General features: G+C 36.0%; 1 protein-coding gene across 2 annotated transcripts in view; it reads right to left on the reverse strand.

Annotated features, from left to right (window-relative positions):
- PLOD2 (procollagen-lysine,2-oxoglutarate 5-dioxygenase 2) overlaps positions 1-26,591 on the reverse strand; it is a 101,572-nt gene that overhangs the window by 23,570 nt on the left and 51,411 nt on the right. For both annotated transcript variants that reach the window (XM_025913170.2, XM_025913169.2), the window contains exons 4-9: positions 18,421-18,584; positions 14,916-15,028; positions 12,581-12,644; positions 11,268-11,365; positions 4,180-4,281; positions 750-875 (exon numbers count right to left, since the gene is read on the reverse strand). In XM_025913170.2, the coding sequence (XP_025768955.2) occupies positions 750-875; positions 4,180-4,281; positions 11,268-11,365; positions 12,581-12,644; positions 14,916-15,028; positions 18,421-18,584 (667 nt within the window). The remainder of the gene's footprint in view (positions 1-749; positions 876-4,179; positions 4,282-11,267; positions 11,366-12,580; positions 12,645-14,915; positions 15,029-18,420; positions 18,585-26,591) is intronic.

Consider the following 26,591-nt stretch of genomic DNA (forward strand, 5'->3'; position numbering starts at 1 on the left):
TCACCCTTCTAAACTTTTTTTAGCTATGAAACTTTTTCTATGAATTTAAACTATTCCCTGGAAAAGGCAAATGATAAACTGACATGAACGTTAGGAAGAAAGAACAATATTAAACCAAAAGCATTAGGACAAAAGGGAGAAAACAGTGTACTTCACACCTATTGCATTTTTCTAGAATATGTTAAGTGTCAATTGTTTTAACAGGAAAGAGACAAATATATGGGAAAATTCTGAGAAAAGGGTCTTTAAGTTTAGATTACATGTGGGAGGGTTGGGGAGGTTCTGTATATTTTTGGAGGAAATGACAGTATCAAAATCCTTTGGGGGAGAGCATGCCATTGTGTGATTAATCAAAACAATACTATATCTGGAAGCGATTTCAAGTTCTGATGCTATGGTATTAGCTTAAGCTGCAAACAATTTAATGACCAGTTCCATAAAAGAAAATTCCATAAAACCCAAAGGCAAGGAATACAAGGACCTTTGACATTTCTTCACATATATAGTAAGTTGAGCCATATGAAATGAGCTGATATTCAACTATTTTTGATCTACAAAACTGAGTTTCACGTGGCTCATTCCAATATTATGATAGTTTCCAGATTCTAAAATCTTTAGGTTCGACATAAGCAGGACAGTAATTACTCCAAAAATTCCCCACTAAATTTATATAAGTAAATAATAACACATATTTCCAAAGAAGATAAAAAATAATTTTCACACAAAATATTCATTGCTCAAATACTTACTTTATTATGAATAAAGAGTTTAAGTGCTTCTTTTGGGTAATCCAGTGTCAACAATATGTCCAGAAATCGAGGTAGGAAAGGAGTTGGTTGTTCAATAAAAACGCCTATTGTTACATTTGGATGGACCTTTGTTTTACGGCAACATGAAAACAAATTATTATTTTGGATTTATTCTTAATTTTATTTATTCTTAATTCTTAATCTTAATCAATATTAATCTTAATTCTTAATCAATACAACATAAAATATACCGGCAATATCATTTCAATATAATCTGCTAAATCTGAATTGACTCATGGCAATTCGCTAACATATAAAATACAATCCTATGGCCTCCATCAAAGTGATTTTACTCAATCACGTATTGGCATTATGACTTAGGTTTGAAGAGGAAACTCACTATCCTATTTACTACATGGATGTAATAAAGGATATTGCTTACTCTATTATTCAGTGCTTCCTTTATGATAGTCTTTAAAGAAATGTCCTTCAGTTCTGAATCTATTTTGACATCTTCATCTAAGAAGCCATAACGCTAATTGTGTTTCTCTTTTGGTTTCCATGGCTTGGAAGTCCCGCATTTAATTTGTAGCTCAAATAAAGCAACCATGGAGTTCTTGAGCCTTTATTTCTATCCTTGAATATTTCCTTTAATCTCATTTTATGGACAGTACTTTATTTTGCTTCATTATTATACACGAGAAAACTATAGTTTACCTTGTTCTATTTTTATAGATTTTCAAAAACCTGTTTGGGTATGTATTATAGGATAGTTTATCTTTCATTCATTGCATGAAAATTTTGAAATACTCTTTATATTTGTCAGTCCTTGTGATAAGCAACATTTAGGACAAAGAGTGAAAGTTCCTGTCTTGAAAAATTTACAAATGTTGGGGAAGACAGAAACATAAGTAAATGACCATGTAATAGTGTTATTACCAAAACTATATGAAAGATTTCTTTATAATGCCTTTTTTAAACATGTCTTGAGGCAGCTAGATGGCTCAGTCAGTTGGGCGTCCGACTTCTGCTCAGGTCGTGATCTCACAGCTTGTGAGTTCAATCCCCACATCAGGCTCTTTGCTGAATGCTTGGAGCCTGGAGCTTGCTTTGGATTCTGTCTCCCTCTCTCTCTGCCCCTCCCCTGCTTGTGCTCTGTCTCTCTCTCTCTCTCAAAATATAAATAAACATTTGAAAAAATTAAGAAAATTAAAAATAAACATGTCTTAAAACCTGAATTTAAGGATTAAAGTTTTTTAGAAATATCATATGTTAAGTGCTGAATGAGGTACCTCATTTCCCATCTTTTCATACATGATGCCTCATATATTTCTGTTATCTGGATTATAAGTTAATGTTTGTTTGCACTGAAGTATATACCTTGTACACTGTTCTACTTCTTTATAAATTCATTCACTCACCCAAATATTTATTATTGAATAAAAAAATCCAAACAACTAAAGACAAAATATCTACCCTCTGGGAGTTCTCAATTTAATAGAGGAAATAAGTGAAAAGTAGATCACAACTGTCCCTTATCAAATGATATAATACATTTCATTTACATTTCATAATAACCTTAGAAGTTATTTATTATTCCAAATAACACATGAGGAAAATGGGATTTAGAGAAGTTGAGCAACTCAGAACACATAATTAACAGGTAAAGACCTGGGTTTCAACATGCTACAATTTCATTATCCATCTAAGTTGGCTTTATATACTAATGATAATACAACAGTTAACACTGAAGGCTTAGCACTGCATATGTATACACAATTTATAAATATAAATATCATTTATATATGTATAAAGTTTCATTTAACCCTCCCTTTCTTTATATATAAAGAACCTTACCTATGGCCCACATCCAAGAATATGGTAGGCCTGAGAACTACCCATATAATTTTAATTTTTATATCCTTATTGCATAGTAACTAATATGTAAAACATATAAAAAATCTGTCTAGCAAAATATAATAGCTTTCCTTTCTAACATATTTTATCAGTCTGTCAGACAAAAGAGTTTAAGAAATAAGTGATTTACTCCTATATGCAAAAACTAATAGTGATAAGATAAAAAATTTTAAAGTAAATATTTTTCTATCTTTGTACCAGAAAGTTTATGTAAAAGGAGACCGAACAGATAAAAAGCATTAACCCTCCCTCCAAAGGACAACACTACTTTCTGCAGAAAAGATCAGGTTGAATTTTTAAACATCATGATGCAGCTTCATTCAAAAATATTCTGGCATTCTTTCCGGATAGGAAACATTCGGTTTGTTATTTGAGAGACCGGCCAAAAAGTCTTATTTTCAAGGAAAGTAAGGCTCTATTCAGAAGCTCCTATATATGCACAAGTTACTCTTTGTCCTCCTTTCAGACAGTGATAAGCATAGAAAGTATTTAAATTCAGGAGCTTTGGTTCTATACAGTGAGAGTATTTTATATTTGCATGGATCCAGGAGTTGCCAGAACTACATTACTGGGAATTTTATTTTTGCTTATATTGGTTCTACTTATCTGGCATGCTGCAGAGACTCCATAAACCTATGATGAATGAAGGAAAGAATCAGCCTTAATGACAAAATCATCCCTAGAATCCAACTGCTCATATATGTAATAACAGTTTTCTAAGTTACAAGAGCAATTTTTTGGAAGAAATACGTTACTATAGAATACACTGAAACTGCTCTGGTGGATGACAGAAGAAGAATGCAAATGTTCTACAGATAAATATTATTTCTAATTGCTCCTTTACCCTCAAACTAGTTATAATTCTCTATGAAATATGCCTATAAGTAGCATTGTGTGTGGCACATAATGTGTATATGACATCTAGGCAAAATTGCAGTGGTCAAGAATACAGGGTCTAGGGCCGGGCTGCCTAAATTCAAATCCCACCTTCAACGCCTAAAAAAACTGTGTGCCCTTAAGCAAGTTACTTAATCTGTGTGTCCCTCAGTTTTTCATTTGTAAAACTGTGTCAACAGCACTACCTACTTAAGAGATTTTGTGAAGTTTAGTTGGAGTATTTTATGCAAAATAGTTAAAACAATTCTTAGTTATATAATCATATATTATTTTTTAACTCATCAAATTTAAAAATCAAGCACAGATAATATTAGTCAATACAAATGCTGAAGCATTTTTTTCCTCGATGCTTTGACTAAGTTGGCAGACTAAAAACAAGGGCAGCCAATCATAATAAGATTAATATTAAATATTAACAACCAAGCTCCTTTTATTGGGATCAATTACTAGCCAGTTTTACTCTCAAAAACAGTTCAGAAATACAAAACTCTAGCAATTTTCTGTGTCATCCTGTTTTAGCCTTATAAATGCATTATCTACCATATATCAAAACTATAAGCTAATGTTCTTTCAACAAATCACTGCACTTCCTGACATTTCACACATTTCCACTCACATCTACTGTAGACAAGTCAATTGTATCCAAGTCACAAAGAGTGCAGCCATTATCCTGTGTCCATGCATTAGGTACATAGTTTCCAAAATAATTCAGGAGAATCTAGTAAATGAAGGAAAACTGTATTAAAGAAAGTAAGCCTCTCCCATCAATGTGCTTTCATTCTATAAACATCTAACTTCAAAGCAGGTCTTCTGCATTAGGTATATTCTTTAATAGTTCTACTAATATGTAAGACCTAGAGGTTTATACTGAACTAAATTCGTTCCAGACAATGAGTCATAAAACCAGGGCAAACTTTGTCTAGAAATGCCAAAAACTGCATTATAAATCATAAAGGTCATTGTATTTCATTATGTAAGAAACAATACCAGATGAGACACAATTAAAGAAATATGTAAATAATGAAACACAGAGATTTAATTGAGCTAATGAGACTTACCAAAAACAACACTAATGAGAACAGTCACATGAATAGTAATTTAGTAATAAGACATATATGTTTAGGGGCGCCTGGGTGGCTCAGTCAGTTAAGCGTCCGACTTCAGCTCAGGTCACGATCTCACGTTCGTGAGTTCGAGCCCCGCGTCGGGCTCTGGGCTGATGGCTTGGAGCCCGGAGCCTGCTTCCGATTCTGTGTCTCCCTGTCTCTCTGCCCCTCCCCCGTTCATGCTCTGTCTCTCTCTGTCTCAAAAATAAATAAAATATTAAAAAAAAAAAAAAAAAGATAATATATGTTTAAAGGCCCAGGGCAGACACCTATGGTGAATGGGGCAGTGCCAGACGATCGCCACTCAAAACAAGTTTTATATATACTTTATCACCAAAAAACACTAACCTCTTCCAGGAAACCATGCTACCTACCATAAACTAGGCTTCTGGGCAGTGGTTCGGGGGGCACTGACTTCAGGAAAAGAAAGTCTGCAGTTTAAAACAGATCTACAACAAGGCCCTAATTACTGCCACCCCACAATTATTAACAGTAAACTTAAGTACACTACTGCTTTTCTCCCCCCACCCCCCGCCCCCGCCCTCTGCTACCCCTTTTAGGTCACTCAGGGCATCTCCTTTTTAACTTTTCTCCCTCTGCCCTTAGGCATCATTGGAGATCATTTCACCTGTAAAATCTAAGTCCCTTTGTGTGTTTTGGCTGAAGAAGAAAGTGAGGGAAGGTAGATGGAGGAGAGACATAAATACACTAAAATATGCTCTGAGCCCTCAAACAAATCTTGAGTATCCCCAGAATGTAAACATTTTCAGGAAACTTGTGCGGATTTACTTATAGGTAAGATGAACTCAAAAGGGAAATGTGTCAATACATTAAGTATGATGGCCAAAAGTGTACAGAAGTGCCTACTGGATTTTTCTAGCTTCCTAAGTCCCTGAAAGATCTTATGGTGCAGAATAGATGAGGTAATTAGTACCATTTTACCAGATTCCTCTCAAATATATGGGATGCCATCTAAATATCTCTATTGTACTAAAACAAATGTTGTTGAAATGATACAGTATTAATTGCAATGGGAAAATCTTTGTACTATGCAGATACTGTAGATATAGTTACATTCAATTTGTAGATTACAGTCATAAGACATCGAAAGTAATTCATTCACATCTCTTTTGAACTACATGATAATTCAGGAAACAAATTACAAGGCAGGAAACATGTACTTATGAAATTCATTAATGACATTTCAAGAGTCAATGTGGTCATTTTAAGGTGCCTCTAGCGCAAAAAAAAAAATTACTGTTGTCAAATTACAAATGCAAACGTTAAACATTCATATTCCATACAATAATATGGTTTTGAAGGAAGAAAACAGATTCATGTGAAAATGGATCCTGTCCTAAATATTATTTCTAAAAGAAATTTTAAGAAATTTAAGGCTAGAGGAAAATATAACTTTTTTAAAATGTCCTGGAAAAGAGTTTTTCTTTAAAGGGAGAAAAAAAATCCCCCATAGTTGGCCATATCTAAAAGCCCCATCTCTGTGTAAAGACTGGCACTTTCCTCATCTCAGAAATCTCATAAAAATTAAATATTTATTTCATGAATTATTGATCAGTCTATTAGAACCCTTATGTGAATATGAAAATGATCAATATCTTTTCAAAGGTTAGAGCATAAAAGGTATTACTTTTAGTTTTCAGAATTAAAACTTTATTTTGTAACCTTTCCACATTCTACTCCTTACCTCAATTTAATTTTCATAGATAATTAAGATATTTTAAAAACGTTACTTTTGACTGGAAACCTTTCTCTTTTGGATCGCTCACCACACAGGCAGAAGTTATCCATCACCAACCCCCACCTTCCATTTACATCTGTTTTCTTCATTAAAATCTGCAGACATTTATGCTGGCAGCTTTGGAAAGTGCAGAAAACTGTTTATGTAGTTAGGCTGTTCCAGGCAGTCCCCAGCTACTAGGTGGTAGTACTTTCCTGATCCTTCTTTCACAATATCAAAATGTTTCCAGAGATGATGTCATTTCATTGGCAGAGAAACTTTTCCAACCAAATCTTTTCTTTCTTTCTTTCATTTTCCCAAATCATCCAATTATTCAAGGTCATAGTGACCCAAGCATTTAATTGGTGTTTTTATGTACAGAATTAACATCCCTATTTTTATTGTAAATCAAATTAGTTTCAGAAATGTTTGTTTTCACGTGCAAATTAGGTGATCTGATCTTCTGTTCAATTTTAGCTTGTATAAAACTACCACCAATGTCATGATTACCTTAACAGGTATATTATCTGATATGTAAAAGAAAAGGTTAGGTGTTAAAGTAAGCATCTTTTAATGTGTTACGAACAATAAATGAGCTTCTAGAATAAAAAGTAAAGCTTCAAGCCGGAAATCATAGTTTCTGTCTAAAAATTTATTAGTATTAGATTGTGTGTATCTAGCCAAGTGAGAAAATAAGTATGTAGAATACAGAAATATATTGTAAATAAAATGTTACTTAAGAAACACAAAATTATTTACATATCATTATGAAAATAAATGAAAAGTATAAATGCTCACAGATATAGACTAAAAAGACAAAAAAACCTGAAAGCAATCATGAGTAAAACAGTATCAAGGGCTAGTGAGATTATAATTGATTTTTTAAGCTACTTATAATTTTTTTTTAGTGTTTATTTATTTTTGAGAGAGAGAGAGAGAAGAGTCCAAGCTGGGGAGGGGCAAAGAGAGAGGGAGACACAGAATCTGAAGCAGGCTCCAGGCTCTGAGCTGTCAGCACAGAGCCCAACATGGGGCTCGAACTCACGAACCATGAGATCACGACCTGAGCTGAAGTCAGATGCTGAACCGACTGAGCCACCCAGGTGCCCCTAAACTACTTATAATTTAAAAATTACTCTTACTAACAGCATGAGATTTAGAGAAATTAACTTTAATAACTTTGGTCTGTAAACACATTAAAAATAATTTATCATTTCTAGATTATGCATATATTTTTAAATGAAAAAAATGGCTTAAATATTATCAGTTAGGTCATTGTTATGGTTCAAAGCCACTGGCATTATAATCACCCCTTAACTAAATAAAATAGTAAGTAAAATAAACTTATAAAAATTCATAGAAAATATCCTTTTACCTTTAACGATGGTTTAAAAACAAAGTTTCTATCTAGAGAATAATCTGCTTTCTTTTCCGTTAGCCTGGACACAGGGGAAAATGTAATACATTCATGTGCCTTTAACTTTAACATAATATTATTAAATATAATCTTTTCTCAATTTTTACATAATCTTTTCTCAAATGTTTATGTTATCACAAGTTTAATTTTTATAATAAAAAACTTGCTTCATTCTTTGTTGTCAAATAGAATCACAGGAAGGTAGACCAGATAGGATCATGTCAGAGAAAATATAGGATCATCACACTGCTTGAAATTCCAGAAACTGTGACAGCCCAAACTGAGAATGTTTCTTAGAAGACCTAAAACAGGTCTTTCTAAACGGACTAAGGATTAGGGCTCCTTTTCTCATGAGAGGTCCTAAATTAGTCACTCTGTAAAACTTTAGGCAGTATCATCCCAAGAATTCAGGAGAAACTGGTGATGACGTCACAACCACTGAACATCAGGGCTTGCCCACAAAAGCTTAACACTCAGGGCCATGCCCCCTCTTTAAAGACATTTACATTTGATTTAGAAAATTACCAAGAAGAAACAGCACCCTATGTGGTTATAGGAGATGTCTGGTTGAACAAGCCCTTGTCTAAATGGCACCAAGGATATCAGACAGAGGGCTAAAATAGACACTGTGTGCATGCACACGTACAAACACGTACGCACACACACATGTATTGCAAAGGACGCTTCATAGACAAAAGATGTCCATTTATCTGCTTAAGAAAAAGTTACAGGGATCCACGTCAGTTTTATGACTTTTTTTGCCCTGCCAAAAACTAATCTGCCTTACCACTCCCAAGAATAATGCTAGGTCATTAGATTGTTTATAAATTCCGACATTTACTGAAAGGTTAATATATGCTAGATACGTGCTGGAGCCTGCGGAAACAAAAAGTAAACAGGATAGGTATGGTTTCTATAATTCCTAGGCTAAAGGCCCAGTAAGTAAGAGAGACAAAAAAAAAAAAAAAAAAAAAAAAAAGTAAATCCATATCTGTCTAGTGTGTGGTATTAGGTATTGTGATGGACAAAGTTCCAAATACTATAGAAAGCATGCAGGAGATCTGAGAAGTAAAGACTAAGCTGATGTCTACAAGATGAAGAGGATTTAGTAGGTGGGTAGAGCAAGTGGGATTAGGGGCAAAGGATTCCAGGGTTCAAAGTTCAAAGGAATTCAGTACGTAGGAGTGGGGGGAGAGAAAGAGGGAGAGAATGAGTATGAGAAATGTTCGTGTAGATATCTGTAGTGTCAGGAGCGGGAAAGTAGATGGAAGAATGGACTGGTGATCACTAAACCAGGAGTGAAATTTTAAAAGGAGTTTTACAAGGCAAGGTGAGAATTTGGCTCTTTACACCTAAGTCTACAGAGGGCATTATGCAGGTGACTGATGTGACTGACTTTCTGCTTCAGCACAATGCCCTAGGTTCCAGGCTTCTGGTGGGTGGTTGGCTAGGGGTGGCAGGGTGCAGGTGGCCTGAACTCAGGAAGCTGTCACTGGCACTGAGAAAATTAGACAAACCACCACGTACAGGAATCAGAAAAAAACAAATCTTGGGTTGGGAGTGGGAAGCACCTAGAGCCAAACCAAGACCCACGTTCCCATGAACCAGCTGGACAAAAGAGGAGGCAGAGCTGAAGGTCTTGAGTTCAGGTCTTCATATGATACACAAAGCTACCAACTGGGTATTCAGACCTGGAGCTTGAAAAAGATACAGGAGCTAGAGCAAGGATTTGAAAATCATCAGGGGCGCCTGGGTGGCGCAGTCGGTTAAGCGTCCGACTTCAGCCAGGTCACGATCTCGCGGTCCGTGAGTTCGAGCCCCGCATCAGGCTCTGGGCTGATGGCTCAGAGCCTGGAGCCTGTTTCTGATTCTGTGTCTCCCTCTCTCTCTGCCCCTCCCCCGTTCATGCTCTGTCACTCTCTGTCCCAAAAATAAATAAACGTTGAAAAAAAAAATTAAAAAAAAAAAAAAAAAAAGAAAATCATCAGCATCACAAGAGGATTGGCTGACATAGGAAGGAAGCAAATTAACCAAGAATTTGTGTAGAAAAGAAAGGTGTCTCTGAGAGATACCTATGGAACACTTAATTAAAACAAGAAAGGAAAAAGATGGCTCCCACCACCGTTGAGCTACCCCACCCATACGATGTCTTAGTTTTTTTTTTTTTAATGTGTATTTAAAAAAAAGAAAAAAAGAGAGATTTAAGAGGCCAGAAAATCAGTAGACAAACCAGCAGAGAATGGTGCAAAGGGAAAGAGCGTTTATTTCAAGTAGGACCAAACGGGATCAACATGGTCAAATGTTATCTCTGAGTCAAGTAAAATGAGGGCTAAAGAGGATGTCACAACAGACCTTGGCAGGAGCATTTCTTGGTGTGGTGGGAAGAGGAACAGAGGTGGCAGGAAGTTGTCTCTACTTTAAAGTGTGTGGCTGTGAAGGGGAGGAAAAAGGCAGGCAGGCTCGAAGGCAAAAGGATTGAGGAGGATGGTTTAGTTTGTGCTGCCTTGGCTTTGTTTTAAGATGGGAAAGACTTGAGGGTCTTTACATTCCTAACGAGTAGGAGAGGATAGATCTGGGAAAGTGATACAAGACAGAGAAAGGAGTGCCCCCAGCCAGACTGCAGGAGGGCAGGAATGGGACAATACGCAAGTTGTAAAGATTAACTAGAGGGGAAGAGGAATCTTCTTCTTCCATTTTGAGGGTGAACAAGCTGCCAGTGTGAGCTTTCCCTTGCCCTGCTTCCCATGCATATAGCTTTTACTGGAATTCACACTACTCAATCCTCTGAAACAGCAGAGGACATCTCCCCATCCCCTCTTCCCACAGTGCACATCTGTTCATCTCTTTTCTAGGTACTTACAAACTAGGCATCTCGGTTTCTCGGAACACTGTTTCAAGCACACATCTGTATCTCAAACTTATCTAAACATTTTGCAGTCAATAACCTTCTCGGCAAGCTCAATGATGTCTATCTGAAAAGCATCTAAAATTTCATTAGTCGCAATATGTCTTTCTCAACTATAACCCATCAACCTCGGTATTAAAATAAGTGCAAGAAGAAGCTTCCAGCCACACAGTGACACCTCAATCTTTAACAGAGTTGTTAACTCAGAAAATGGTGAGTTAAGGACCTCAGCATCTCCTATTCAGATAGGATATCCTGTATGAGGAAAATATGGCTCATCCTCAAGTTTGCTGTTATTCTTAAACAGTAATGTGTCACTTTGCTCAAGAAAAATCATCATTTGATTAATCTGAAGGAAACCACATAATACACAGTGTAAAGATGGAGCCAGTAGATTGCTAGCACTAAAAATAGAGACTCTTAAAGATACTAAAAAAGAGAGGTAGAAGGAGGAGAAGGTAAAGGAGGGGGGAGAAGAAGATGACACCCTACATACTGCTCTGTAGTAAGGAAACAGGGAAAAGTCACTGTGACTCACCTTGGTGGGTCCGTTTCCATTAAGTGCCACTGGTAATGTTTCATAAAATACATTCTTAGCTCTGGCTTTGCCATTTTCAAATTTTAAAACAACTTCATCTGGGTTAAAAAGGAAAAAAAAAACCAGATTTTAGTCATTTAAAATGTGTGTGTATTCATATGCACATATACATGTCTACATCTATCTATACCTTCTCGTTGTTATAAAATTTCTCACGAATGCTATTCCATGTGCTACAACACTTTTAGAAATTTTGCCTACTTTAGGTCCGCAGAGCACCTCAGTCACTCCCACCCGGCACCCGCAAACTGAGGCGCTAAGACACTGAGCAGGGTGTCTGGCCGGAGAAAAGCATCTTTGCCATCCTGCCTCCAAGGGCTCTTGATAGTAATGTGATCCCAGATGAGCTAAATTATTATCTCAATTTATTAAACTGTAAAAATGGGATCTTTGCCTGCCTTTCAAAGTTATTATGAAGATGATAACAATACAAATATGGCAAATAGAACACTGCCAGATATAAGCAAGGTTTCTGCAGTTGGCCATCATTGATAGTATTTCCAGTTCTTGAAAATCAGGCCTAATGCAAATACCAGGAATACACAAGTCAGATGGGAGCAGGAACAGCTGTTTTTTGTTGCTGTTTCCAGTTCCTTTCCTCACATTTCCTAAGCACTTCAAACTAAATGCTTTCCATTCTGAGAAACTTTTTAGTGCATGAACTGCCTTGAAGAGTTGTACTGAATTACAATGTATTTTTAATCTTTAAAGTATTAATGCATTAGTGAATTAGTGTATTTTTATTTTCAGTATATTGGTTAATTTAATGGATTAATGTATTTTTTCCAAGAAATATGTCTATCTAGGCAAACACACACAGGCATACCCACACACACACACACACACACACACACACCACAGTATGTGTGCCTGGTTACCAATTACCATTTAAGCTAGGTAAAGTACTCCAATACTTTAATATTCCTCCTTAATTCACAACACAGAGAACTTACACGGAAAACTGTGTAATAATAAGGTATCATTAAATTAAAAATATATCTCCAGATGGTGAGACACTAAATTCTAAATTACCTAAAGCTAGAAGCTTATCTTTGTTACACTAGTCTTAAGAAATTATTTTCAGTAAATGTATTTCACGATGTCAAACTAAGCTCAAGTCCATTGGTTTTTAAAAGTTGTAATATCTACACAGTAAACCTTAACCGCAGCCCCAAAATGGATATAACACAGGACAGTTGAAAACACAGGTGTTCGTTTGTATTCATGAACAATTCTGTATTTAGGAAGCATACCTACAGCTCCATTTAAAGTCTGGAAAATTTTGCATTTGTGATCCAATGTGATGTTAATAGCCTCCTAAAAATGAGAATAAAGATACTATTGAAAATGAGAACAAAAATAGCAAACAACACTATCGTGGCAATATAGTTTATTCTTTGGGGGAATTTAAGATCCTATTTGTAAATTATTCCAGCAATATTCTTCAGAAAGACAGAAAGACTATAGAGAGTTGACTGAATTAAAGGATAAAGGGTATGTTAAAGCATTCATGCTATTCTCCTAGTATTTCCACTTCACTGCATTATGACTAATTCTGACAAGTGGATTTTTAGCAGAAGTAAAATGAATCACTTCTAACCTGGAGCATGGAACTTCCAGTTTGAGACCCCAAGTGGCACACAAACTAGTAAGATCTCTGATGGCTGTTCCATCAGCCGGGGTCCCCAAGCGACTGCAATAAGCAGAAACCCTCTGCTGACCTATCACTGACATGTAGCAGGAGACATAGACCTCTGTTGGGTTAAGCTCTTGAGGTTGGGTAATTATTGTGGCATACTCCCCTACCTGTCAGCTACAATAGGCACGTAATCAATCAACATGATTACAAAGATTAATCCCCTTTACAAACTTTATGATTCTCAATGTACCAGTTTTTCAGCTACATTTCTCTGTCATAATAATATTCCTAAAATTATCTTTGTGTATTCCTATAGATTGAATGTTTGTGTCTCATCAAAATTCATATGAAGCCCTAACCCACAATGTGATGGCATTTGGAGACAGGGCCTTTGGTAAATAATTAGGGTTAAACTGAGGTCATGAGAGCAGGGACCTCACAATAGAATTAGTGCCCATGTAAGAAGAGACACCAGCGTGTTTGTGCATGCTCTCTGTGTATGTGTGTGTTCCTCTGTGTCCCTCTCTCTTTGCTACGTGAGGACACACCAAGGAGGTGGCTGCTGTCTACAATCCGGAAAGAGAGGCTTTGCTAGAAACCGACCATGCTGTTGCCCTGATCTAGGGTACAGGGTATGTCAAAGCATTCATGATTTTCTCCTAATATTTCCACTTCTCCACCATATGACTAATTCTGAGTTCCTCCAGAACTCTGAGAAAATACATTTCTGTTGTTTAAGCCACCCAGTCTAGAGTATTTTGTTATGACAAACCAAGCAAACAAGGACATGTGCTAACCAGATAAAATCTTACGCTAAGAGAGAAACTTAAACAGGATTTACACAACTAAAAACATTACAGACTCAGTAGTGAGATTTCAGGGAAAGCATCCTGAAGCACAGACAGCTAAGTAAGACTCAAAGTACTTTCACGGTTGAATTACACAAAGGCAGACAGACATCATGCTGCACAGGCTAGCACTCATGCCAAGAGCAGGCTTCTCCTCCCGGATGAAAGAAGAAGTCCTCAGGCTTGCTATGTCAGACACATAAGAGGGAAAGCAAAAAAGGGAGACGAATAAAAATAAACATTTTAAGCATAAAGTTTCCTAAGTATTAAGTGTCTAATGAAAACATTTAGATAACTGAAATGTTTATCTAAGAAACAGAAACAGCTACAGTTGCAAACTTGCTGTAAAATATACTTTAAAAAAACTTGTTTCTGGGGTGCCTGGGTGGCTCAGTCGGCTAGGCGTCCAACTTCAGCTCAGGTCATGATCTCACAGTCTGTGAGTTCAAGCCCCACATTGGGCTCCATGCTGACAGCTCAGGACCTGAAGCCTGCTTCGGATTCTGTGTCTCCCTGTCTGCCCCTCCTCTGCTCGTGCTCTGTCTCTCTCTCTCAAAAACAAACATTTAAAAATTTTTTAAAAAACTTGTTTCCAGTAACAGCACCCACAAATTATATAAACTCAGTACATTTTGGAACGATTATGTTACCTACGGTGAATTTATGAAACATTAACTTACATTATGTAAATATACTAACAATTTTCTAAAATTAGAGAACTTTGGTTTTACTTTTCTCCAAAGTTTCAGTTAAATCAATTTCAGGAATATTCTCTTTAGGGTCCATACCAGACAGCTATTGTTCCCTGCATTCCTCCTCCTTAATAATAGAAATCCGATTTTTTAATAGGACACTTACACTTGAAACAAAGGACAACATTTTCTTTGCATATTATGCGTAGCCACATAAATATGTTCTGGTCAAAGAAAAGTAACAGAAAGTTTTTTCTAGAAAGATTATTTAAAAAGAGGTAATGTAACTCAGATGGCCCCTTATTTACCATTCTATCTGTTAACTGCCTAGAACATGGATACAATGGCTAGAGCTCCAGTAGACATCTTAAATAAGGAGGTTATATTAAAAACGCAAGCTATTACATACCCTCTTCAGTGGATCAATGTAAATTTTAGTGTAAAAGAGCTGATCATCATCATTATCCTGGAGATTCCACTGCTGGACTATACGGTTGATATATGGAGCATAGCCAATAAATCCTGCAATATAACAGAGAGAGATTAGAGAATTTAGTAATCAAAGACCAAAACTGGTTTCTATTAATTCCATTCATCAGTTGCACAGAGGTGTAAATCCATCAGGCCTAATACTTAGGTTAGAATTTTACAGATTACCATGGAAGAAATGAGTTATTGAGCATCCTTTGTTTTATATATAAACTACGAGAGTGAGTTTTTACCAACTGCAAATCAAAGACTTTTTTTGAATAAACACATTCCCAAAATTAATCGACACAAGAGAGGGAATAATGTTTTCCAAGGCTCCTAAGGGAAAAAGTTACTAGGAAAAGAACAGAAGAAGACAGAATTTTCTTCCTGACCTTCTAAAATGATCTTTCTTGGATCCTTTGGAGAGGATTCACTGTTTCTGGAAAAAAAAAATCTCTACTATGGTGATTTAATGTCAGTGCAGGATGCTAACAAAATCAAAGGAATGTTGGAAATGTCACTGACTGCAAACATGTCAAAGAAATTTTATATCTAGGACATTTTGGGAATTTTTCCTTTACTTGAACTGGTCATAATTGTACCTGCTAAACCATTTTCTGGCTAGATTTTTTATGCCACAGTCTGGAGAAAGGAAGTCTAAAATTGGATTATTCCCCTTGGCCTTCGAGCATAAGCATTAAATTTGCCAATAACAGTTGTCTATAAAAGACACAGGCAACAGTATCATTTTTCCCCTGTTTGAATCTTCCTCTGAATTTCAGAAACGTAGCCAAGCTGTTATGTTTCATTGACCTGCAATACTTTTAAAAAGGGACCAAAGTTACTCTTATGAATTGAAAGAAAACCTAATTTTTTACCCTCAAAATTAAAATTTCCTCATAGGAATAAAAGAATGAAAAAAAATAGGTCCAGAAAAATTACTGTTATCTAGAGAAATCAAGAGAAAATGAAAACATGCTTCAACCAATCACTGGTTGCTCCTCATTTGTTATTTTTATCAAATTAAAAAAATCTTAAAACACTGAAATATAGTCAATTTTTTAATTCCTATTACCAATATACTATAATGAAAAATATGTCCAAGTAATGGCATATGACATTTTCCAATAGTTTATATTACTCTTTTTCAAAATTTATGTTTCCTTATCCTTTTTATAAATCCCATTCAAAAACGACGAGAAATTTCATCTATTTTCATAGTATGTCATATATATTTTATATGATTTATATTTTCCTATTAAATTTCCATATTATTTCAAACCAATAAAGTTTATAATATTCTGAAATCTTCCTGATAAGGAAACATGGTTTCTTTCCATAATTTTTTAAAACTAAATGATATAATCATAAACGAAACTCATGTCCCTTAAATAACTCTCAATAGTCCATTCATGAAATTATATAATCTTTCATTGAATATATTTAGATTTTCTAGCATCTCTTTAATAATTATGACTACCGAAAGCATAGGAATCATGTTTTGATCTCTTTCCCACTTAAAAACACCTTTTCCTTAATTAAACTTTCTCACAAAGGCACTCACTTGCTGGGTTTTTGCTGTTTCCACAGCACTGTGCATCTGTCTGAAATTTAGATTCTTAAACACATATACTCCATCTAGATGAATTTCGCCATCTCAGTGGATCATTACATAATTTGTATATAAATTACATCTAGATGTTTGACTATATATATGTTTAGAAAAATTAATAAATATAAAATAAAACTTCTCCGAGAGTCCCTCAGCTAAGTGGTTTTTAGACTATATAGGACTTCATGGGGCGCCTGGGTGGCGCAGTCGGTTAAGCGTCCGACTTCAGCCAGGTCACGATCTCGCGGTCCGTGAGTTCGAGCCCCGCGTCGGGCTCTGGGCTGATGGCTCAGAGCCTGGAGCCTGTTTCCGATTCTGTGTCTCCCCCTCTCTCTGCCCCTCCCCCGTTCATGCTCTGTCTCTCTCTGTCCCAAAAATAAATAAACATTGAAAAAAAAAATTTTTAGACTATATAGGACTTCAGATAAGTTAAAAGCCAGCCATGTGCAACTGACAGGCTGACAGTTTGGGGGTGCAAGTGGCACCAATCCATAATTGAGGGTTAAGACAAAGAAGCAAAAATTGGGAAACAATCTTAGGGAGAGGCTTTGTCAGTGCATAAACTATAAATCTAAGAAGGAAAGACTACTAAGGTAATGAGGTCAAGTGACTAACATGAGAAAACCTAGGTTGTAACTTGATTATGGAAGTAAAATCCAAAGGTGGTAGATAGATTAGGAGAAAAATAAAATGGTCAAGAAATCCCCGTAACTATGAACTGCAGTTGGACTGAGATGGAGAGAAAAAGTGAGCTGAAACTAGGCAGTGCAAACTGGAATTTAAGGTGTCAGAAGTGCAATATTTATATGGGCTGACAAAATTCCAAGGCATAACTATGGGAATATATTGCATAAAAATACATTGCAGGTAAATAGAGCTGGAATTGAGGCATCCCAGAGAAAGTAAATTACTTGCTAAAGGTTTCATTGCCATAAATGCCTTGATCAGAGCCTAGAATCCAAAAACGCTGCTGCTGCTACATCAAGTAGGACTTAACCTGAACTACACTAAATAGTATCAGTTATGTACATGTGAATCATCCAAAAAAAATTTGTTTTCCCAATGTGGCTTGGAACTTTCACCGAACTTATTTCTCTAACATGTCTCCCATCCTATTTGGTTATGTCTTCCGGTCATATGTTTATATTAATCTCAGTCTAAGGAAAACATTTTGGAGTCATCATAATGTCCAAAGTCAAGTTTATTATTTTTTTTTTGAAAGGAAAGGGAAAATGTGATAATTTGTTCCTTTAATCCATGGTGGAGTAGCTAATGCAGCACTTTACATCCACTCAGTGTTGAACCTTTTTGACTAGTGATTTCAAGACAAAATCATTCATTTACTCTGATATATTTAAAACATAGATAGATTTAAGTAATGCCTATACTTTATAGCTACATGATTATAGCTTACACTTTTTCCTAAGTAAGGGAACTTACTTAGAACTTATTAGATAAACCCATTATCTAATAGCCAGAAAATTGTCAATGAAACTATAATCAGACCAGAATCCATGCTGTTTTTCCTTGAACAACTGAATGTCTCTAGGAGAAGTCACTTAAATTTGGGGAACATAGGTTTTCCCACTTATATTCTGGAAATAATAACATTTACACGGCTTAGTTCTGTTAGGAGCATCATATGATATAATACACGGAAAATATTTTGTTAACTAAAGCACACCATGGATTCTAAGCTGATAAAATTTTTCATAGTAATAAGAAGATAATGGTTCATGTCTATAGTTACCTATACAAAAAAAGGTTGTTTCATCAATATTTATAATTTTCTATGACTAGCAGTTAACTTCTCTGCCACTATCTTACCTACCTCCCGAATTCAGGTAGCGTTTCCCAAAGTGCACAATGGGATACTTGTCTGCTAGTCTTTTGTCTGGCCACAGAATTCCATCGGCTGCAAAGACCACTTTATGGTTTGACTTTTGGAACTTTTTTAGAACTTCTTCTGGACCACCAGCAAATATGACATCAAAGCTGTTTAATGGGGGGGGGGGGGGGAGGAAGTTTTAAAATACACTTGTCAGAATTTAGGCATGTAAACCAAGAAATAGTCACTAATAAAAATCAGAATTTAGAATCCAACATAAGATTAATACCAACTATTTACAGAATATTCCAATTTTCCTTCAATTTAAATTATATGGGTTATACTAAATTATTAATGTTTACATCACATCGGCAGATAAGTCCAAATACAGACAATGTTTTTTAGCACCAGTCTTGATACATTTTTTCAATAATCACATATTCCCAAAATCAAAATGCTCAATCAGTATTGAAAGGTTAAAAAAATCAATAACTTGGGGTGCCTGGATGGCTCATTTGGTTAAGCATCCAACTCTTGATTTTGGCTCAGGTCATGATCTCATCATGGTTCATGAATTCAAGCCCTGGGTCAGGCTCTGTGCGTCAGCACAGAGACTGCTTGGGATTCTCTGTCTCCCTCTCTCTCTGCCCCGTCCCTGCTTGATCTCTCTCTCAAAATAAAAAAATAAACATTTTCTAAAAAGTCAATAACTAACTATATATAACAATAATATAGACATAGTCATTGACAGAAGCTGCCGTTATAACTGCCTAATGTTTCAATTTAATTTGTATCCAACCATTATCATTTCTGAAGATTTCATTATCTTTGATAAAATATGTTCAACTACTAAAAATCACCATTATAAATTTATATTTAAATCACTAGCCTAAAATCCTAACATAAAAGTTAGACAAGTGCATCTTTTTTTAAGTTTTTTTAATGTTTATTTATTTTTGAGAGAGACAGAGTGTCTGCCTCTGCATAGCTTTAAAAAGATGCACTTGTCTGTGCATCTTTTAAATTTTTTTTTTTTCAACGTTTTTATTTATTTTTGGGACAGAGAGAGACAGAGCATGAACGGGGGAGGGGCAGAGAGAGAGGGAGACACAGAATCGGAAATAGGCTCCAGGCTCCGAGCCATCAGCCCAGAGCCTGACGCGGGGCTCGAACTCACGGACCGCGAGATCGTGACCTGGCTGAAGTCGGACGCTGAACCGACTGCGCCACCCAGGCGCCCCGTCTGTGCATCTTTTAAAGCTCAATAAAATTGAAAAAAATTATCTAAAAATTGACACTATAGGGCACCTGGGTGGCTCAGTTGGTTAAGCATCTGACTTTGGCTCAGTTCATGATCTCACGGTTCACGGGTTCAAGCCCCGCATCGGGCTCTGTGCTGACAGCTCGGAGCCTGGAGCCTGCTTAAGATTCTGTGTCTCCCTGTCTCTCTCTGCCCCTCCCCCACTCACATGCTTGCTCTCGCTCTCGCTCTCTCTCAAAATAAATAAACATTTAAAAAGCTTTTTTTAATTGACATTATAATGTCAATGGTTTCATTGAGTTTTCTGAGGACATTATTGCTCATTGTTCATTCACAGAGTAACAATGACTTAACAAAACATGAAGTGTAAAACCCACAACCAGATATGCTTCCACTCTGAAATAAATTCTTTATCCTTGTTACAACCATAAATTCTTTTGCATCGTTTTTTTTCACATCAGAGTACTTCAAGACCAAAAGTTTCCAAAGATGATAATTTAATGACCTAATATCCCAGGTAGTAAACAGTAAGAACAAACTAATGCTCCTGAATTCAGCACCGAGTGTTCCCAACAGCCAATAGTGCAGATACACTGCTGTGATATCTGAATGGAGGAGTAAGGAGACTATTCCACATGCTTTTCCCAGCCAGACTTGCTCTCAAAAAGCCTGGTAATATGCCAAGGCTGTAGTAACGCATCAGACAACATTCAATAACTTTTTATATATGAGTTATTTTGTAAAATAAGCCACACGATTCCTCATCTCTATAAAAATAAAAACCCCATGAAGTTTTAAAAATTATTTTAGGGCGGCACCTGGGTGGCTCGGTTAAGCGGCGGACTCTTGGTTTTGGCTCAGGTCATGATCTCAAAGTTTGTGGGTTTGAGCTCCGGGCTGAGCTCTGAGCTGACACTGCAGAGCCTGCTTGGGATTTTCTGTCTCTCCCTCTCTCTCTGCCCCTCCCCCGCTTGTGCTCTGTCTCTCTCAAAATAAATAAATAAACTTTACAAAAATTTACTTTAGCAAGAATAGTGTAAGTTTATACTTGTGGCAGAGGTGCTAACTGACCCTCATATACATTCCCCAGCCTTTATTTCAATAAAGGAATCCCCCTGTGTTAACTGGGCACATGGTCACCTTATTAAAGACTACTCTGAAGCTAGATGTGGGCACATGTCTAAGTCTGTCCAGCGGAATTTGAGTGGAACTGGTGTGCTTCTGTAATCTCCAGAACCTGTACTTTAAAAAGGAAGTTGCCTTCCCTCTGTTCCTTTCCTCTCTTTACCCTTCACGGTGAACTACACTTTACAAGTAAAAAGTACTCGACATACACAAACCCTCACCAGATAGTACACTTCTGAGTCTTAAACAAAACTAAACAAAACACACGAGAGTAAAATGTTACTAATAGGCAACTACACTTAGTAAGTTTTTCAGTGAAGTTTTTTAGCCAAGTTTTTTAGAAAGAGAAAATAAGTTTGGGATCAGAGACGTAGACTACTTCTTTTCATTTTTATATTGTTCTAGAAAATTTAAATTTTATGATTTGTTACAGAAAATATCATCTCAAAATTAAAACTTATCTATATATATTCCTTTCCATACATGGCTTCTTCTTTCTTCCAGAATCAATAGGCAAGCTTCTGCTAATACTATTAATAACATAATCATGAAGGGACTCAGAGCATACAGTTTGAAGTCTTCTAGCTGTGTGTCTAATTTCAGCTCTGCCATGTGCTGAGTAACCTTAGACAAGCTACTTAAATTCTTAATGCTTTAATTTCTTTATGTATAAAATGGGGGAAGAGGGCAGTACCTATCTCATCAAGTTACTGAATAAAAAATTAAGAACAACTCATGGCATGTTATAAGCACTCAATAAAGTTAAAAATTAACATTATTGTTACTAGATGAAAGGGACTGTAATAACGGGAGAGGCAGGAGGAAAACTCACTTTTAAGTTCATACCAATCTGTAGTTTATAATAATTTTATTTTTATATACACATATGTTAAGATAAATTTTAAATCAGAATACATGTGTTCTGACTAAAACCTCAAACTATCTTCTCCCTGCCTGTTGATTGAAAAAGCTGAATTAATCTAACTGTACAAAATAATATTTATAAAAATATATCTATTTCCTCTTTTTCTTATAAATAAGTACAACTTAGTTCCTCAGCATGACCACTTTAGATTTGACCACGAATCCTATCTTACTTTCCTGAAGTAGGAAAGAAGACCAGTGTCATGGGTAATTCAGCCACGAGAGGCAAGACAAATAAATCAAACCTTCTGAGACACAGACTGCCCTTCAAGTTGCAGAAGACTCCCAACACATTGCCTAGAGATGGAAAAAAGGGATTATTATGTCAGAGAATCACATGATTGGGAGACTTGGGCCAACGGATTCAGAAATTTTGTAGGTAGCATCACATCTTCAGAGGTAGAAATGCACATTTGGAAAGTGAATATTTTCTGTCTTTATAAACCTGGTGAAGACTATAGTATCTACACCATCCATCTGAAACTATTAGCAGAATCCAGTAGCTTGAAAGGGAGTTGTAGCAACTTCTACTTTTATGATTTAGTAGTTGATAAGCAAGCATTACCTTTATAACACAAAATAATTATTTTCAACTTATTTATTTATTTTGAGAGAGACAGACACAGCCTGAGTCGGGGAGGGGCAGAGAGAGGGAGAGAGAATCCCAAGCAAGTTCCACAATGGCAGCACAGAGACCGATGCAAGGCTCAAACTCACGAACCATGAGATCATGACCTGAGCTGAAACCAAAAAGACTTGTACACAACTGACTGAGCCACCCAGGTACCCCCCAAAAATAATTATTTTAAAGCAAAATGTAAAGGCAAAGATTATGTTCACACAATCCAAGTGAGAATTTAACTCTGAATAAAAATTTAAGGTAGCTAAAACTTTCCCATTTTATTTTAGTGGCATTGTTATTTCCATGTTTAAGGATTTTAGAACAGTTCTCTGAATTGATTTAAAACTTTTCAAACAGCAAGAAAGTTTTTCTACTTAAAATTACGTTGGCCACAACAACCCAAATAATCAAATTTTTTAAAATGCACAACGGTCATAAAAATAATTCTCACAGGAATTTGGTCCACTTAAATACGAAAAATAAAACAAATTTTTCCATAGTTAACTGTGGTAAATATTCCTGGGTCCTGCAAAAACCATAAGGTCCCACCTTATGTGGTCATACTGAGTTCTCTAACAGACATGTCAGCATTCTATCTCTAACAGGTCATTCAAACTTTTACAAGTGTTTGCCCTTCTGTGTTCCCTGTTTCTGTGGCACCATCAACCACACAGTCGCCCAAGCTGAAAATCTTTCATCCAGCCTTACCTCCTCCCTTTCTATGCCCTCTCGAATCAAATATTTCACCAAATCCTATTGACTCCATCTACTTAATCTATTTAGCATTCAAATCTTCTCCACCCTTTCTAGAAGACACTGGACTAGATTAATTCCAAAACCCTACAAGCCTCTGCGTTACCCATCTCCTCACTTCTGATAAGGACTCACGGACAAACTCTCCTGAAAATCATTCTGTGCTAGTCCCCAGGCTGGATCAGTAGTTCACAACTAGGTCTAAAGCAGGACTCTGCAAATATTTACTATCTAGCCTTTTACAGAAAATAATTTTGGCTTTGAGGGCAATACGGTCTCCGTTGCAAGGACTCGATTCTGCTGTTGTAGTGCAAAAGCAGCCAGAAACAATGACCATAGCTGTGTTCCAATAAAACTATTTATAAAAACAAGCAGTGGTCTGGCCCCTGGCTTACCAGCACCTGGCCTACAGAGTAAAGTCTAAAAGAATCAGCGTCACAATAACTTTCCATTAAGTAACCTGTTCCGAAACCAAACTGAACCATTTGATCTGTCATTCGCGTATTTTCTCAAGATGTTTCCATCTGCTTGGCACATCTCCCAATCGGGTCCAAACCATTCCCATTTCAAATCTCACCTCCTTTAAAAACTTCTATTTGATTCACCTAAATAGAAGAGACCCTTTCCTTCCTTTTAGTTCCCACAGATCTTTTCCCTTCTCATTTCATGAAACATTGTATTTCTTCCCCTTCACACTGGGACTGCCTATCTTATACTAGACTGCCTATTCTTTCTTCATATGCCAGATCCACATTGTTATTCACCTGTGTATTCCTCTAGCTTTGTATCTGGGAGACAGTCAATAAATATTTGTTGAACAAATGAATAAACACATGAATGAATGAGTCATCCCAAGTCTTAGTAAGAAGCAAAAGCTACTGGGTAGCCAGAAAAGAAAGCAATAGAAGTGTTCCCTAATTTTATTTGTTCCTCCCGAATACAACACTTTCTTCATCATCATGGACATACGCTTAAGCCAAAAGTTATAAGCATTCAATCTCTTACCAGCTAGTCTAATGAAACCAAAGCACACAAGGAGCAACGCACCTGGTACTTCTGTCTTTAATCATGTCCTCATCTTAAATACCTATCTGTATTTTCATAGATAATACTGCAAACTGATGCTACGAGATCACTCCTTCTCTCTGTCTCTCCCCTCACAAAAAAAAAGTTAAAATGTCAACCAGGAGATGTCTGGCTGGCTTAGTTGGTACAGCTTATGACTCCTGATCTCAGGTTCATTCATGAGTTCGAATCCCACATTGGGTATGGAGCCTATTTAGAAAGAATGAATGAATGAATGAATGAATGAATGAATGAATGAATATTTTTAACAATGTCAACCCCGTTGAACTTGCAAAATAAATTACAATAAAATCACAGTATAAAATGATAAATACATTTCACTATAGGAATTTTGAAGGAAAGGGTAGGAATTAGCTCTTCTTAAAAAGCAGATACTCTTTTAAAAAACAAATAATTCTGGGAGCATTTTCCTTCAAATGGTATCTACTTTCATTTCCTGTACAGTATTCCTACTGAGGCTGGGTAGAGGCAGGAGTCAGTCAGGACACTGCTTAGCTAGACAGTCATTTTCTCCAGACTGTTTCCTGAGAACGGCTAGGAGTAACACCTAACAGAGAAGGCAGCCAAGGTAGGAATGGTGGCAAGACGTCAAAGTAGCTCAAGCTGCCATAGCTCGAGGCACCGTCACTCGCTTTTCTGGGTCAGTCTCCTTATTGCTAAAATCAGTAGTTAAAAGATGATTAAGTAAATGACAATTTTCCTTCTACTTTTAAATAATGCTTAAGTTTATCTCTGTAACGTTAGAACTTTCAAATCTGACACATACTTAGTACACAGCAAGTATTCACTAAATCAATGAGGGGGAAAAAGACTTAAAAATCGCCAACATTTATTATGCAGCTCCAGCATGCCAGATACAACATATACAGAGCTATGTATGAATAGAAAAATATATCCAGGGGACAAGATCTCTGTCCCACTCAGCACTTGCCGCCCACCCCCCCCCCAACTCCAGTTCCAACCACACGACCAGCACTGTATTTTGCACATAACAGATACATGTTTACTCAAAAGAACAAACTTCAAGGAGCAGGCAATCTGGTTTGGGGAAAAATTATACATGTGCATTATATATTATATATTATATATACAAACACATATAGTCAGGCAAGTTAGTGCATACAAGATTATACATATCAATCGAGAGACAGATGATATATACATATATACAAACATCCAATGCTTCTTTTGTGTACAATTTATTTCTTCCTCATTCCAACACACCAATTAATATACTCAGTACAAATTAACAAGAACATGTGAACAATCTGAAAAAACAAAAGTCACTCATTTCCTACATAATTCCTAAACATATTTCAGGCTATTCTGGGTAAGCCAGAAGACCGTGCAATATATTTACATGACAGCTAATGATTTTAATCTTTCCTTCAAAAAAGGAAAAAAGAAAAAAGCAATACTCAAACTAAGAACTCTGATGTATTTTGGCTTTCCTTCATACTAATATAATGAAATGTTGTCCATTGCTAATAACTAGGTTCTTTGTGTCTGCACAATTAAATTGTCATCGCTGACAGGAAGGAGGAGTCCATCAAATAAATCTGCCGTAGTTGGTTAAAATTATAGCCATCATACTTGAAAAGCTTTGCTTTCAGAAAATTTTTTTTCTATCTTCTGAATAAACTATGAAAGACAATATAAAATGCAGGCATTTTATACATACTGGGTATGTAATGAGCTATGAAAAGTATAAAATATTTATTTCATAGAATAAAATAAGATAGGATCTGGTCATCTGTAGAATTAATACACATAATGATACTTATGACTTGTATGACTTATATAAAATAATTTTATAAACAATTAGCAGAATGATATAATAAAACATAATCTTTGACAATTTTCTAAAAGTAAATGATTCTAAAAAGATTATGTCAACATGCAAGTTTTTCTGAAATCATATTATTTCTTCCAAATTAGATTTGTTCAGTTTTGTTTGCAGAATTAGTATAATATGAGAATTCTTTGAGCATGGGATCTGTGTTTCTCTCTTTTTTTTGCAGTGTTAACTTTAATGCCTAGATCATAGTTTGTACTCAAGACACGTGTACTAAATACAAAGTAAAAAAATCTGTCCACTTATCTTACTTTTTCAGCAAAATAATATTTAATTAGGAGCCAGAGAAACAAACATTAGCTTACATGGGAAAGATCAGCAACAACAACATCATTATTTTCATGGCTTCTGACAATCAAAATTCATTTTTTTTAAATAACTGCAACCTTTGAGATCTAGAAAATTTGGACACTTCTTGGCCTTCACCAATCGTTTTAGTATCTCCAAACGAATGAAGAAAATCTATCTTTAAAAGCAGTTTCAAAGTATCTACCATATTTCTTCTAAGATCTGTTTCTTGCTCTTTTAATGCCAGTTTCTGTTACCGA

This window comes from Puma concolor, chromosome C2 (genome assembly GCF_028749965.1).
Source record: "Puma concolor isolate L17-30 chromosome C2, mPumCon1.1.hap2, whole genome shotgun sequence".
NCBI classification, from domain to species: Eukaryota; Metazoa; Chordata; class Mammalia; order Carnivora; family Felidae; genus Puma; species Puma concolor.